At 41.4% G+C, this 12,977-nt stretch overlaps 1 protein-coding gene across 1 annotated transcript in view; it reads left to right on the forward strand.

Moving 5' to 3' along the window:
* The window catches only part of RNF19B (ring finger protein 19B), a 34,939-nt gene that overhangs the window by 1,919 nt on the left and 20,043 nt on the right, over positions 1–12,977 (forward strand). The window contains exons 2-4 of the mRNA XM_073665651.1: positions 6,336–6,541; positions 6,680–6,824; positions 6,908–7,070. Coding sequence (XP_073521752.1) covers positions 6,336–6,541; positions 6,680–6,824; positions 6,908–7,070 — 514 coding nt within the window. The remainder of the gene's footprint in view (positions 1–6,335; positions 6,542–6,679; positions 6,825–6,907; positions 7,071–12,977) is intronic.

The raw sequence follows: 12,977 nt of genomic DNA on the forward strand, positions 1-12,977 counted from the left end.
GGCACAGCGCTGTATTTGGGTTATTAGTCAGGGCTGTAGCTCAGCTTTTCTTCACCCGCAGCAAAGATTCAGCTGATACGAAGCCCTATATAAATATATTAAACATATGCTGTATATAGGTCCTAATGTGAAGGCGGTTAAAAGTATCTCTCCTTCATGGGGCTGCTATTTTGTTTTTTTTGAGCTGTATGCAATAACGTAGTCTAATGCTACATAGTTGTGTCTTTTCTAAAAAGTGCCACTCCATTCTGCACAGATCTGTAGTATTTGTTTAAAGTTGCTCACACACGTTACACAAATTCACACTTTCTAGCAGCTATGTGGTGAGTAAAGCCTGCTTTATGCTCTCCCTCCCCTTTGGTCTGCCCAGACAGATCTGCTTGGATCAAGTTACAACAGCCAGTGAGGCTCTTTGCCGTTCCATGGGTAATTATTGTATACCAATGTGCTAGGAGAAAACATTAAACTGAGTTGCTGCTTGCCTCTCCCCTCAATACAGTATGGAGTATTTCCTGCTGCTCTCATTGTTGACAAGCTACAGCACTCCTGACCTCTGCAGCGAATCACTGGGCTCAGCAGCTTATGTTGTTTGCCTTGACATCACTTGCCAATTCTGGGATTGGTTTCAGTGGTGATTTACATTATTTTGACTTGCCATTGCTAACAAAGGCGGGAGCCACAGCTCAGAGGCATTTCTTAATCGGAGGAACGTGATTACAATCTTCATTTATTATTTTGGTCTAGAGTAAGCCCATCTACAACAATGAATTCTACATAGAAAACCCCTTTAGGTTCACACATAGCGTTTTTGATGTTTGTGTTTTTTAACCACTTTTTTTTTGTGCAGGGGGAATGCATCATTTCACAGTACAGCAAAATGAATGAGATTTGTAAAATCTCATTCACATGGTGAAGTTTTCAACCTGTGGTGCGTTCCCGCATTGAGAGCCGAATGGCTTAGCCATTAAAAGCGCAAAATTCTAATCAAAACGCATTTAAAAAATGCATGTAATTTCTGCTGCGGTTCTCTGGCCGCAACCTGCTTTTTCCACTCACAAAAAATGTTTTTTTTCCCCATTGTAAAACAGAGGATTGCAGGAAAATCGATGCATACACTTGCGTGCGTTTTTTTTTTTTTTGTCCAAGTATTTTTTTTATTTTTTTTTTTCGTCAGTGTCATGTCACTCTCCCACCTTTTGGATAATGCAATATCCTATGTGTTAAAAAAAAGAAAAAGTTTAGTGACCAATAGACATCTTTTTACTGACCTGCGATATAAGAGACTAGGGCTCCCCAACAGGAGACAATCCTGTAACTGTCACCTGTACGTTATAGCTGACAACTTGCTGCATCAACCACAATCAGTGTTGGCACCGACCATGGACGTTTAACCCTGTAGATTCTGCTGTCATTGGTGACTACAGAATCTAAATACAGAATCTAAATAGTCAACAGAGTTTGGGGGGGGCTCCCTCTTTAACCTCATCGGCACCCTGAGATCTTGATTGTGTGGTCCTGTTTGCCATGGCAGGTAATGGCCAAATAACGGCCGTAGAGTCTGCCGGCTATAGTGACCTGTTCAGAGGTTATCAAAATGTAGGTGGTAAAAATAAACTTTTTCATGCCACTTTCCATTCCTGAAAAGAACCAGAAGGGTTAATGAACTACCTGAAAGCTATTTTAAATACGTTGAGAGTGCAATTTTTAAAATGTTATGACTTTTGGGCGGTTTCCAACATGTAGGACCCCGAAAGTCACTTCAAAACTAAACAGGTCCCTATAAAAAGTTTTGTAAATTTCCTTGAAAATATGAGAAATTACTGCTACATTTTTAAACCTTCTAAAATGCTAACAAAATGCATCAGCACCATTTGTAAAGTGTTGTTTTAAGGCAGACATGAGGGAAATGTTATTCATTCATGTTTTGAGTGGTATGACTATTGGGATTAAAGGGACAGTCATTCAAAGCTTGAAAATTGCAACTTTTAAAACATTTTTGTCAAATTTCTGATATTTTTATAAACGCAAAATATATCAACCTAAATTTACCATTATTACAAAGTATCATGTGTCACAAAAAACAGTCTTAAAATCAATGGGATATGTTGAAGCGTTCCAGAGTTACTACATAGTGACACTGGTCAGATTTAAAAAAAAAAAAAAAAAAAAATTTGGTCTGGTCACTAAGGGGTTAAGGGCAAAAAAGCATGAAAAATGCATGTAAACTTTCAACTGTTTTTATTGCATTTTTTTTAAAGACCCCATTGATCTCAAAGTGTAAATAATGTAGCAAATATGCTGAAAGAAATCAAAGCAGAATGCGTTTTGAAAAAAAAATATGCTACATGGGCATGAGATTTTACCCATTATCTCATTTATTTTACTGCCAGCACTGCTCTAAAATGCAGCGTTTTTATAAATGCAAATACATGTGGAAAAATTGCGTTAAATATGCTACATGTGAACAAGTCCTTAAAGAGTAACTGCACTCGAATAATTTTTGACTCATCCCAGTGAAATGTGTTTACAGATGACCTGTGGCCAATTTGTGCTCTCGTTTCATTTCTGTTGCTTTCCTGATTACTCCAGTTTTATATTTTTTTCCATCTGTCATATGGTTCCAGAGATATTGGCCTGTATTTAGTGCTAACTTTTATGGCTTTTACCAAGGGGCTGTGGCTTGCTGGATTCCTTGGGGGCATGTCTTTAGGCTGCGTTGCATGAATACCCTGTGAGCAATGCTGTAAACAGCATAACAATTAGCACTAACTGAAGACCCATATCTCTGGCACTGTATGGAATACTCAGGGGAGCAGTGGGAATTGAACGAATACAAACTGGCCATTTTTGAGTAGGTGACAGGTCCTCTATAAACAATTTAGGTAGCTAGACCCTTATTTCTGACACATAACTGTTGTCAAAAACTATGAGTGCACTCATGTTGCTGTCTGAAATATATTGTTGTCAATACCTTTACTAATGAATGCAATCTGTTCTTTTAGGAAGAGTTTACAGGAGTTATGTTTTCAGTAGAAGCAGAATTACAAGGCTAACGTGCGTGTGTTATATCCTGAGACAAAAGGAAGTTATCGTGTTTAAAAATAAATTTAACAGTAAAACCAAATTGAATCACTAGGTCACTTGCAGTGAGTGACAGGTCTGTGCCAGTTGCTGTCAGCGGATGGGGAAAAGTGGTGTCTTGTGCTTCTCTGTTAGTGGTGCCCAGCGCTCTTGCAGAGATCAACTGACTGTTGGTACATAAAAAAAGATCGAAGGCTTGGTTTTAGCCGCCATCGTCCTCTCCTCTTAAATAGACCCCTCCGGTACTTCATCTCCCTGTAACTACACAGGAGCATCCTGTGTTGCTAAGCAGTGGACTGGGCGGATATAGAATGCCTCTTGGCAAACGGCGGAGCTCGGAGACCATTCACTGGGGAGGCACCAGTGGGAGGATTTCTATTACAAGTGTAGAAGTGGTGATCACATACATATTGCCTTTGATATCTTGAACATTGTTTATTACGAGAGGCTAGAAATAAAGATTGAAGTTGTTAAGAGGTTATGCCAGAATTTATTATTTCTTCAAGCTCCCTGAAGTCTCATATCCTCTTTTAATTTAACCTCGCCATGCCCTCAGATCCTCACTAACTAATTTCTTATAACTTTCTGTATCCATCTCCTCTATAATTGTGTTCCTCTGCTCAGTGGGTGGTCCTTCATTGCTGCCCATGTGATCATTGTAACTACATTTCTCACAACCACCTGCTCCTCCAAACCCACTGTAGAATAGCAGCCGTCTACTGAACATGTGACCTGTCATATCCATGGGCAACCAGGCCTGCAAGATCCTAACATGAGTGTCAGCAGGGGGCAATATCTGGAGCAGCGAGCACTTTTGGAAATTGATTGCATTTGATAACTTAACTTAATTTAGTTGAGACTAATATCTCACTGAGCTATGATTGATATTGTGGCAATAACCCTTTAGTTAAAGGGAACCTAGCAACTAGGACGTGACATGTACTGTACACTGCCCCCATAGCGTTGTTAGTGATGCAATGTGCATCACTAACGAGCTGTTTTCATGAAAATTGGTGGTATCCTAATGCTTTTCTAACATTTTATATACCTGCTAATATTCAGTCATAGGGGTGTGATTCTCAGATTCAGTCATGGACGGGTGTCGAATTCAGTTAGTGCTGGAGCCGCCCATGACATCTGAATACTGCTCCTGGCAAGCGCTAGGTTTGAGGGGCGCATGCGCATTTGCACACGTCAGGCTGATGCTGTGTGATTACCAGCTTCACTGCGCACACGCCGTCATCTGTGGCTCCCGATTTGTGCGCAGTCAATGTATCTTGTGACCGCATCACTAAGGCTATGTGCCCACGATGCAGAAATGCTCAGGATTTTTCCTGAGCGTTTCTGCATCTCCTTGCCAGAAAAAACGCATGCGGATTGTACATGCGTTTTTCCTGCCAGGGACAAGCGGATGTGAAGCGTTCTTCACATGCATTTCCGCATGCGAGTTGTCAAGTTCTTTCCAAACGATTTTAGCATCACTTGGAAAGTGCTTGACAACTTGGTCACACTATATAAATCCATGCAACCGGCATGGATTTATATAGTGTGGCCTGAGAGAATGGTAAAAGATAAATATTATACTTACCTACTGATGGCCCCCGGTGTCCTTGTCCAGGCTTGCCGGCAGCTTGCGGTAGACTAAAGGACCTTCCGACGTCAGCGGTCGCTTGACCTGTCACATGACTAAATGACGTCACCGCATAATATAATATAATATAATATAATATAATATTTTTTTTACAGGTTCTATGGTACCCGGGGTCCGGAGGAGAGTCTCCTCTTCTCCAAACCCGGGTACCATCCGCACATTGAAACGCATGGAATCCGCATGTACAGATGCAGTGATGCGGATGAGATGTGGTCCAATGCAAGTCAATGGCTCCGCGCTTCTGCAAAATAATTGGTAGTGCTGCATTTTTTTCCGCAATGATAATCCGCAGCTTAAATTTCCGCAGCATGTGCACAGCACATACGGATTATTGGGGAACATAGCAGACCTTCTACCAAGCGTTTTTTAAGCGTTTCTGCAGCGGAATTGCCGCTGCGGAAACGCTTAAACGCTTAGTGGGCACACAGCCTTACAAAGCAATGGGGGCAGTGTAGATAGTAGATAGGACATGACAGGTTCCCTTTTAAGACAAAATGATGGCAGTAGAGAGAGGGCATGCAAAGCAGTACTGTTTTCATGACCATTGTCATAAGTGGAGTTATACAGATCAAAGGCTGGGGGCATTGGATCAATGCCTGCACCCTCCACCCCCAGTGTCAACAGATAATTGAAGCAGGTTAATTACTCTGTATACACACTGTCAATGTTGCACAACCGACTGGCCAGCAGATGTGTCCCTTTGTCTCCACTGGCACATAGGTATGCTGGGGCGTCAATGTTTTCACCTTGTGTAGGTCTGTCTGTATGTAGACAGGACAAGGTAAAACAATAGTTTTTTTTTTTATTACAATTCTACTTTTACATAATACATAGATATATCAATGATCGGGAAGCATATTCTCATCTGTGGGTGAAAGTACAAAAGTTTTAGTAGCTGGCAACCCACAGGAACGAAATATCTCCCTGAATTATGGATATATCCTATTCATGTGTGGTATGTAGAATGCTTCAAGGATGTTTATTAAGATGAAGGCCATATTGTTTCTCTACAAGGTTCCTGAGGGAAATATGACCCAGACCAGAAATGAGGGCTAAAACTGGTTTAGAATCAGCCGTCCCCCTTTTACCTCAGCAGAGTAAAGAGCGAGGGGTCTGGTGAGACCCTTTATAATATGTCATCTATGGAATATCCATGTCATACCCCAGGAGAAGCAACAAGTATTGCAGATCTACTATTTCTCGCGGTCCATAAACTTTCACGGATTCAGTTCAGAAGACATATCTATATTGGCTATATTATTTTTTTTTTTTTTAAGCACTGTACTTTTTTGTATTTTAAGTCAAAGATGTAGTAATTTTGTCCCTTTTTGCTCTAACATACTCACAATCACAAAGAGAAGATGGCTTGGTTATATATCCTTGTAGTAGCCCATTCAGGAACTTGGGAGAGCTGGGTGTGCTTATTGATCAGTGTGTTGCCAGTGCAAGCGTCTTGCTCGCCATTCGACCAGGCCAGTGGTGGCAGTGAAAAGGGTGGCGTGGATGTGGGGAGCGCATAGCTCATTGTTGGCCTATTGCGATCTGAGGCACGGGTGTTATAAGCGAGTGGTGTCCGTAACCTCCATCTATTGTGTTGTTTCAGGTATGCAGTTATTGCCTATGGCTGTGCCAGCTGCCCCAGACTGGTTTGTGAGAGAGAAGGTTGCCAAACAGAATTTTGTTATCACTGCAAACATGTGTGGCACCCAAATCAAACCTGTGACATGGCACGCCAGCAGCGGGCGCCTTCATTTGGGGTGCGCAGGAAGCACCCATCTGGGATCAGCTATGGTCAGGAATCTGGTTCAGGTATGTATTTCTCTGATCTATCTGGCATATATTGTTTAGGCACTATGTGAAGTTTATAGCAACATATAAAGCTAGAGGTTATGTTGGAATCTTCTATTCTGACCTTACGACAAACTGCCAAATATTGTCTTTTCCCAGCCGATGACATGAAATCATGCCCTCGATGTAGTGCTTACATCATCAAGATGAATGATGGGAGCTGTAATCATATGACCTGTGCAGTTTGTGGTTGTGAGTTCTGCTGGCTCTGTATGAAGGAGATCTCTGATCTACACTACCTCAGGTAATCCTTTTCACTTCTGAAGTTCTTAGAAGCTTAATTTTTATTGATGGCATTAAAATCTCATTGAAATTATTCTCTTACAGCCCCTCAGGTTGTACATTTTGGGGTAAAAAGCCATGGAGCAGGAAGAAGAAAATTATTTGGCAATTGGGAACTTTGATTGGTGCTCCAGTTGGCATATCCCTGATTGCTGGTATTGCCATTCCTGCCATGGTCATAGGGATTCCAGTTTACGTGGGAAGAAAGGTTTGTTTTCCTTCTAGTAATAGTGTGTACGTTTAGCAGGATCCTTGCTGTATCTTAGTTTCACATGTTCATCATTAGATGAATGACTAATAAAAATGCTTTTAAGGAAACGTTTTCTCAGGAATGAACAATGAGCCTTATTTATCAAGTGTCTGGGAAAGAACCAACGGAGCTCCATTTTCATTTCTTAGAAGTTGAAGCTCTGTTGTGATTGGTTGCTGTCAACAAGGACATTTTCTTTTTGGCTCTGTTCACATGCCTGTTTAATACACGTTCAGTTTGTTTGTTACATTTAGAGATTCAGACCTACAGAACTACTCTGCTAAACAGATCAGTTGTATAACTGATGCAAAGTGGCACCTTTGATTATAATGTGTTTTTTCTGGATTCCATTTTGTGTCTGTTCAGAACTTTATTCTTCTGTTCTAAAAACAATGTGTTTTTTTTCTTCTGTCCTGAAAACAGACACAAAACAGAACCCAGACCCATCTCCTAATTAATGGGGTCCTTCTGCTTCAGTTGGTATTAGTAATGTTTCATATCCGTTTTTACATGAATTTCTTTAAATGGAACAAATGGAATGTGCAAATAGAAATGTAAACTTAAAGAGAGGAGTGCTGGGAGAATAGATTAAAATGACCACCATCGCATATTTCAAGCAAGCTGCAACTGTCAGGACTGGTGCAGCCTGAAGAAACACCTCTTATCACGTGTCTCAAAAAAACATCCAGATTGTGAGAATTGTGAACAAACATAAGTGGTCTGCTCACTCAGCCATGGAGCAGGGCTGTAGTAGGAGGGAAAAAAACAACTTCTCTGCAGTCTGATTCTGATTGCTGAGTAAATCTAAGCTGTACAGCAGGGCACGGTGACAGGCTGAGCGCTGAGGGGGATTGAAGCAGGAGAAGAAAAGCCCATTCTACCTCTTTTTTTTTTTGTCCTTTTTACAATCCTGCTCTGTGGCTAAGTGAAGCATGTTTGCTCATGATGAGGCTTTGACAATCAAGATGCAGGTTTTGAGGGGTGTTTTTTCGAACTGCAATGCATTCTGACCCATGATTGGGATGGGTTACAGGCTTCTAATATGTGTCTGATGCCATTTTGATCACATTATCAGAGCACCTTTTTAACCTTAGACGGTGTTGATAAATGAAGCTTAAAGGGAACTTGTCATGTAATGAAGAAACGATATTTACCTGCAAATTTAGGGGGCTAATCTGTGAGTAAATGGTATTAAAATCATGCATGTCTCACTGTAAGCCTGGCTACAGGGGGAAAACTACCTTGCATCTTTCCTGTAGCCATTTGTTTTCAATCATAGATCACAGCTGCCCCTCCCTGTATAGTGAGTAGTAAGTGTAACCGCTCTCTGCACCACCCCTATGACTGAAAGTGAGCAGCTATAGGGAGGATGTCCGTTCATGATCTCCCTCTAGCTGTGCTTCCAGTAAGGCTGCCTGGCATGGGTTTAACACTATTTGGTGATTGATTAAAACTAAATGTTCAGATAAATGGCATTTCTGCACATAGGTTCCCTTTAATATTTGTAGAATGTTGCTGTCTCCAGTAAGGCAACTGCTCCTCCTGCTCCCACACTCTACTGGCTGCCTAGAATTGAGTGGTAGATGTGTTTTGCTGATTCCTACTTATTGCATTTCAATATTAGAAACTGGTCTTATTTTCTACTGATATACACTGTAAACATAAAAAAAAATGATTCCTACCCCTCTATTCTTTCCTCTGGCACAACCTTTGTTTTGTTAGCTAATTCTATTCTCCCTTTGCAATTCAGCAGACTTGGACAAAATTTTCTTATATTCCCCACTATTTTCTATGCATTTTAAAATATTGTGTCCACCTCTGTAGCAAAGTTAGGCCTATCAATCCATTGTCCCCATTTTTTTTTAACTTGTTAGGGAATCCCCCTTTTGACATATCTCTCTTTATCAGTATAATCACAGTCGGTGCATGTGATTTCTGCCTAGCTAAGTAGGACTACCAGTAACCAATGTTTAGCATTTTTCTGATGTGGTCCAATATTTTGACAATAACTTGTTCTGCACCTCTTCCCCTACATAGCCCAAATGTCCAACGTTCAGATCCAGGGGTCCAGTGATTTCATAAACATACCTGAGCAGATCTGTTTCTTTCATCCACACTGTACGTCAAACATTGGGGCCCCGATTCATTAAGTCTGGCGTTGTACAGGCCAGTTTTAAGCAACGGGGCTGCTAGAGTAATGTGTCTTAATTCATTAGGAGTTGCTCGCTACGTAATGAATCGGGTGCATCTTACAAGTGCCGGTGTCTCCGGAAGAAATGTACTTCAGTCAAGGATAATAATGATGATTAATTTGACTGACAGACTTGGCCACGTCATGCCCCACTCACGTTTCTTTCATATTGGCGTAGCTGGCCGGAAATAGCATGAAAATGTCAGTCTCAAATCTTTTTTTTTTTTCTTTGCAACTTCTGATTTGCTCAAAAATTTTGCTAAAATTATTGAAGCCTTTTACGTCAGAATTCTAAAAGCCTTAATGAATCTGCCCCTAAATGTCAAATATTTGTTCAATCTGCTATCGCATAGGTTTTGCTGCAGATCTCACCCTATACATTGCAATAAAAATGTATTCAACAAGAAGAGTTGACATGTTGTAAATGTGAAAAATCTGCACAACATATGCATTAATATCTGCAATTTGTGAATGAGATTTGTTACATTCCATCAACATTGCTGGTATTTGATTCTAATCTGAGGCTAAATCTGTGCTGTGGCCATTCATTCTTATGATTGGTGAGGGTTCTAAAGGCTAACTGCTCATAAAATGAATTTCTTTAAATGATATTCATTAACTGAAAAGAGCAATGTATTTGGCATAATTCTTTCATCCAAGTAGGCACATACTTTCCTTCATATATTTGGTGCTGGTCAGTTTTTGTTTTTTTTTGTTTAAAAATACTGTATGTATATATTCCACAAAGGGAGACCACACATTCCATTAAAGGGAATCTATCAGCAGGTTTTTGCTGTGAAATCTGAATACAGCATGCTGTAGGGTTTAAAACATGGATTTCATCCATGCCTCTTTTATCAAGCTTCCAACTTTTGTTTACTTGTAGTAATTGTTTTATCACAGAGAGCTTATCATTGGTCAGACACAGCAGCCTCCTGGTCTGACTCCGGCCCCTCCTGTGATAAGCACCTCACTGTCTATAGCTTTGTACACTCAGAGCCTGTTGTGGGCGGGGTTAGCTTTCTCAGCTCTGCTGCATTGGTAAATCTTACAATCAGCTTTATCTGCTGCACCCAGTAATCTAAGTGATGCACCGTTGCATTCAGCTTCTCTTTGCCTACATCATGCTGCTCTCAGATGAGGTAGCAAAAACCTACTGACAGATTGCCTGTAAGAAAAAGTTAAGGTTCCTTAACTTTCCTCTCTATTGGATGTGCTGCCTCTTTTAGTGGATTTTTATAAAGAAAACAGGAAACTGCAGTTCATTACCCCTTTTTAACCCTTTCATGACATTTGACGTACCTATACGTCATGGAAGGGAAGGAGTTCCCAACCAATGAAGTATATGTACGTCATGCTGATCTGCGTGGCACAGTAACTGTGCCCACACGATCGCCGCCAGGAGCTCAGCTTACATGACAGCTGAGACCCGGCTCTCACAGCCAGGAGTGGTGCCAAAACCGTCTATGGCTTTATTGATCGCAACATTTAGGAGGCTGGGAGCGTCCGATCGGCGCCCCCCCCCCCCCCCCCCCACCCCGAGACGTCATCGCAAGGACCCAATGGTTGCCATGGGGACCCAAGGTAGTCATGACCACATCTGGGTCACCAAACTACGGAAAGTCTGATAGACCATGCTCTGAAAGTCTGATCCAGCCGTGTCAGTCTCCTTTTAAGAGTGCATAAAAGTGCTGTCAGCAACAGTTTTTTTTTTTTTGTGCTCCGCTGAACAGAGGCCAGACTGAGTCCAGAGTAACTCTGCTGCCTCACTATAGTGAGTGGATCTTTTGGGGGTTTCATATGAATCACGTCATTCAGAGACCTACATGGAAACCCTGATGTAAGTGCTCAGCATAGAGCACAGGATGAATGTTATGTAAAATGTTCCCAACAAAAGCTTAAAATCAATCTACAAAAAAAAGCAAGTCCCCACTCAGGTCTGTCAATGGAAATATAGGGGACTTCCATGTTACTGGTTGCACAAAAGCTCTCAAAAAGAGTGAGAGTTGACAGTTCCAGAAATCTCACGTTACATACATGTCATATAAAATATATCAGCTGTTGACTTCCGAGGCTGACAGATATTGCTCAAGGCCTTTTTGTTAATGTCAGAGTACGCTTTACAATTAATCGCTGGCTTCTAAGTAAGTTTTTGTGATGCCATTCTGGAAGGACTCTGCTTACCGTTCCTTCATATTAAACCCTTCAACCACCCCTTGACTTTGATGGGCCTATCTGACAGAAAATACCCAAAAGTGACACCATTTTAAAAACTACACCCTTATGGACCTGAAGGAGCGCTATTTGATTCTCAGATATCCTGGAGGAGATCCCACAGGAGACCATCCGCAACCTCATCAGTAGCATGCCCAGGCATTGTAGGGAAGTCATACAGGCACGTGGAGGCCACACACAATACTGAGCCTCATTTTGACTTGTTTTAAGGACATTACAGGCTGATCCAACTTTGATGTAGTGTGTTTTTCCACTTTAATTTTGGGGGTAACTCCAAATCCAGGCCTCCATTGGTTAATAAATTTGATTTCCATTGATGATTTTTGTATGATTTTGTTGTCAGCACATTCAACTTTGTACAGAACAAAGTATTCAATGAGAATATTTCATTCATTCAGATCTAGGATGTGTTATTTGAGTGTTCCCTTTATTTTTTTGAGCAGCGTATAATATGCAATAGTCGGCACTCCGTTCTTGTGGCGGTGGACAGTGAAACTAAGAGAAACCCCGTCACTCGCGTGTTAGTGGTCACTTCATTGAATCGTATGCCACATAATCCACACAAGATGTTTCAGCCCATCCCAGGATTTTGTCAATTGCCTGGGATGGGCTGAAACGTCTTGTGTTGATTATGTGGCATACGATTCAATGAAGTAACTAGTAACACGTGAGTGTCGGGGTTCCTTTTATTCTACTGCATAATGCACTGCCACGAACAATGATCTTTTGTGTAATTTCGCCCAACAAAGAAGCGTTTTTTGCTTGTTGTGCTGTGAGCACGTTTATCAGGTAACATGCACTGGTAGGTAAGCCCGTTCACGATAATTGTGCAGTGAAGGGGGGCCTATAAAGCCATGTATATCTGGATGAGATCTAATTTCTGCCTTTGGCTTAATCCCTGGCTACCTGCACTTTATTGGCACCTGTCCTTTCACTCAGGACAGCATTTGTCTCAGCAGGTGTTCTTATGTGGATGAGATAATATGCTGAATACATTGGTGTCTTCTGTTAAAATGATTCTGGTTCCTTTTAAGTTATTGCTAGGATATGCATTCACTTTTTAGGATGGTAAAAACCCCAAATTGACAGTAATCCCCCATCCATCTTCCTGATTGGTGGTATTGACAGCTGGGACCATCTCCAATTATGAGAGTGAGACTTTGGATACTGAATCCTGTGCTCTGCAGACCCTTGTCATGAATGGGCAGAGGTGCTCATGTTCCATCTTTGTTCCTTTCATGGTCTATAGCAGTGTTCCCCAACTCCAGTCCTCAAGGCCCACCAACAGGTCATGTTTTCAGGATTTCCTTAGTATTGCACAGGTGATGGAATTACTGCTTGTGCAGGTGATGTAATTATCACCTGTGCAATACTAAGGAAATCCTGAAAACATGATCTGTTGGTGGGCCTTGAGGACTGGAGTTGGGGAACCCTGGTCT

This window comes from Phyllobates terribilis, unplaced genomic scaffold (assembly GCF_046119375.1).
Source record: "Phyllobates terribilis strain yellow unplaced genomic scaffold, ASM4611937v1 Scaffold_2__4_contigs__length_985480577, whole genome shotgun sequence".
In the NCBI taxonomy this organism is placed as follows: Eukaryota; Metazoa; Chordata; class Amphibia; order Anura; family Dendrobatidae; genus Phyllobates; species Phyllobates terribilis.